The sequence below is a fragment of the Asparagus officinalis genome, unplaced genomic scaffold, assembly GCF_001876935.1.
Source record: "Asparagus officinalis unplaced genomic scaffold, Aspof.V1 AsparagusV1_Un2280, whole genome shotgun sequence".
In the NCBI taxonomy this organism is placed as follows: Eukaryota; Viridiplantae; Streptophyta; class Magnoliopsida; order Asparagales; family Asparagaceae; genus Asparagus; species Asparagus officinalis.
In genome coordinates this window covers 473-3,875 of record NW_017974539.1, presented here as the reverse complement: position 1 = coordinate 3,875, position 3,403 = coordinate 473, and the positions used below count along the sequence as shown (strand labels likewise).

Sequence of the window (3,403 nt, the reverse complement as noted above, 5' to 3'; positions counted from 1 at the left end):
ACTGTGTTCTTCAAATTAAATATTAATGTTATAATCTAAGAGAAATTGGTAATGAATAATGCAGGTATTTAGTTTAGATCTTTATGAAAAATGACAGGGATAGAGCAAAGGTAATATTATTGAAATAACATAAATTCTTATTGGATGTACATCAGAAGAATTCATTTTAGAGGAAAATAAAGAGATAGCTTCTAATTTATTTAAGTAATAAATTAGGAACACAAAGAATTTTATATATATGAAATTAATATTTATTATCATTGAAATAGAAAAAAAAATTGAAGTCTATATTTTGAGCAGTTTGTGTTGAACATCATAAGTACATTTGACTTCTTTGTAAAGTTAAATGAGATGATAAAAAATTAATGAGCCCAGGAAAGATAATAGCATAAAAAATACAAAATTAGCCTGATGTCACAATTGATGTAGATGATGAAGACAATACTCTAGAATTGCCCGAGAAATGATAAATGATAAACCTGAAGAAGGATTGATCTTAACTCAATAAAAAAATAAAATAGAAGAAATAAAAAATAATATTTTCTGAATATTTTATAGAATAGTTTAATTATTTTTAGTGAAATTAGGAATCTTTAGAATGGAGTTTCATGAATTTTTTTAGTACTTTTATATTCTTATGTGGATGTTTTTATCATATAAAAGTATACTAGAGTTAGCATTAATCTTTAATTTATATTTTTTATGAAGTCTATCAATGATTAAGAATAAACTTCATATTCTCTTTTGTATCGTTCTCATCTCTCTTACTCTTATTTCTTGACAACTCATTTTATACTGTATATGCTTGTCAAATCAAACAGATGCCTAAGATGGAAAGATATGCAAAAATAGACCCCCAAAGATCATATGGTACTCAAAGATAAAATTCCTGTAATGCAAGGTATCATTGATACAAACAGAACATTGAGACTCCGTTAAGCACATAAAAACTTCCATGTATATCTTCCACTCTTCCAAAACTAAAAGAAACAGCAAGAAACATAATGATCCACATCCTGAACAAAAAAGGAAAACCCTCGTAGCTTAAATCAAATCCACATCCAATGTCAAATGGGCAACCATTTTCCCCTTCTAAACTCAAACCACCTCGTAATTGTCTGCTATCAGCTGTATCCTTTGAGCATACTTTGGAGGAGGACCACCTCTAATCGGTATGACATTTCCAACCTGCAAAAAATTACAAAGCTCGTGTTAAAATACATGGACATCTTCCAAATCGCCATCTCCGCCTCTTTAATCCGCAGTTTTCAAACCAAAAAACAAACATTGAGAAAATCCACAGTCAAAGGAAGACAATGGTGTGTATATTGATGGTTAAAGCAAGCTAAAACAAGAACAATGAGTTACAAACTGCAGCAAAGATATCTTTCAAGGATTATTGATCATATGGAGAAGCTTGCAAATTGCATGTGATGCTTTATATAATTGCATGAAGGGGGAAGTTCAAAGAAGTAGGAACTAACAAACAAATCTTTACAGGGGAATAAATAATAAAGTTTACCAAATTTAATGGAATGAACCCTAATAATTATATCTAATAGAATAAACCCAAATGGATGGGAGCTTCATATTAGATCTAATGTGCTTACTTGGAACAGTCAATAGTGGTCCAATCACAAAACACAACATAAAAATATTAGAAGGAAAAATTAACTTTGTGGCTCTCAAAAAAGGTGATTGGAGAGATGGAACAGGATACGTTTTACTGTAAAAAAAAAAGACGGGAGAGGTCCTAATAACTCCTACTAAAGGATATAAAGATGTTAAGAACAACTGCTACTTCACAAGAATTACATTACCAAGGAAATACAGTGAATGCTATATGACAAATGCAATAAAAGCAGATAGTCAAGTGTGCAACCTTTACGTCACTGAAAGTGTTGGCCGCGGTAAACTTGATTGCGATGGGGAAGAATGAAGATGGATCAGCAGGAGGCACGACAAACTCCATGGATCCACTGTCAACAATGACAAGTTGAATGAATCATTTAAAAAATAAATCTCTGAAAGAGCTCCCATTACAGATTTATTCCTAGACATGATTATATTACCTCCGGTTAGTATTATCGACGAGAAGGATTGACCATTCCAATGTCGAATTCCTTGCATCATACCTGAAATTGAGATATCAAAGGGCAGAACCACTGGTGGAAAAACTGATATTATCTAAATATATCTGAATCTAAATGGCCATTGTTCTACCTTACAATCTTGGCCAAAGTAAATAATGTACTGAAGACTTAAGATATTAAACTCCAAACAGGATAAATACATTTTCCTCATCAGTTAGAGAAATGGTGAAGGATTCGTAAAATTCTAAAGTGGTTAAAATATTAATTCTGGCTTTTTCATTCTAAAGCAATCACACAACACATACACACACTCCACTCAACCGGTGGGAGGCATGTCCAGTGCAAAATGGTTATGAAGAAGAAAACAAAGAATCAGAATTCAGAATCTATTTACATTTGCAAAAAGGAAACATCAACTTTACCTCCATTCTCCATCTATCTGCCTTACACTAGGTGGTTCTCGACTTGCAGGAAGAGGTATAGTTATCAAAACATTTTGCAGGTCAAACGTCTCAAAAGCTTCATATTCAATATTAACAAACGTCTCACTTCCAGAAACAGTGGGCCAGCAGTTAACTGCACATAGATACAATCAATCAGTAAGCAGTGCTGAAAATGTTAAAATGAACATTGTTTAAGATAAGATGACTTCAAAATGTAAACCCACCAGTCAATGGCAAAGAGGCCTCATTCATGCCTTGGATTCTCCACTTGATCAAATTAACATCATTTTGACCAGTGGGGAAAGGCCTGTTTGGATCCTTCAGGCTTTTTGGCTATTTTGAGTGATAAATCCCCGATATGGCCGATATATTAGCCGATATGTGGACCAATATATCTTTTTATATAGCTTGTTGCAAAATAATATACCGTGTTTGGAATTTTTGGGCGAGATATCAAGATTTTCCCATTATATCAAATGACATTTTGCCCTAAAAAAAGCAGATCGAATGTTGCAACGTTGCTTTGCACTTTTGTTTGTTTTAGAAGGTTGATTAGCGATCCTAAACATATATTATTCATATTTTGTATGCTTAAATTTCATTACATATGTTGAGATTACATTTTAATGCAGTATACTATGTATGCAAACATTCATTATAGCATTCCGATATTTACTACATATCCCTGATATTTTCCCGATATCCGCAATCCGATATGAATTTTGGCCATCCGATATTTCCCCGATATCCGATATTTAAAACATTGCACATAGGTTGCAATTTGCAAACAGGAAAAAGTAACTATCAAAAACCTTCCCAGATATACGACTGATAGCAAAGAGAGAAAGAATGGACCTAAAATCATGA

General features: G+C 32.6%; 1 protein-coding gene across 1 annotated transcript; it reads right to left on the bottom strand.

The window, feature by feature from the left end:
* Positions 1-845: 845 nt before the first annotated feature.
* Positions 846-2,869, bottom strand: LOC109828540 (coatomer subunit delta-1-like; the record flags this gene model as incomplete). Its single annotated transcript, XM_020395510.1, has 5 exons — positions 846-1,188; positions 1,883-1,979; positions 2,073-2,135; positions 2,516-2,669; positions 2,761-2,869. Coding segments are annotated over 5 exons (513 nt in total), but the record flags the coding sequence as incomplete, so codon positions are not given.
* Between the last annotated feature and the right edge of the window lie 534 nt (positions 2,870-3,403).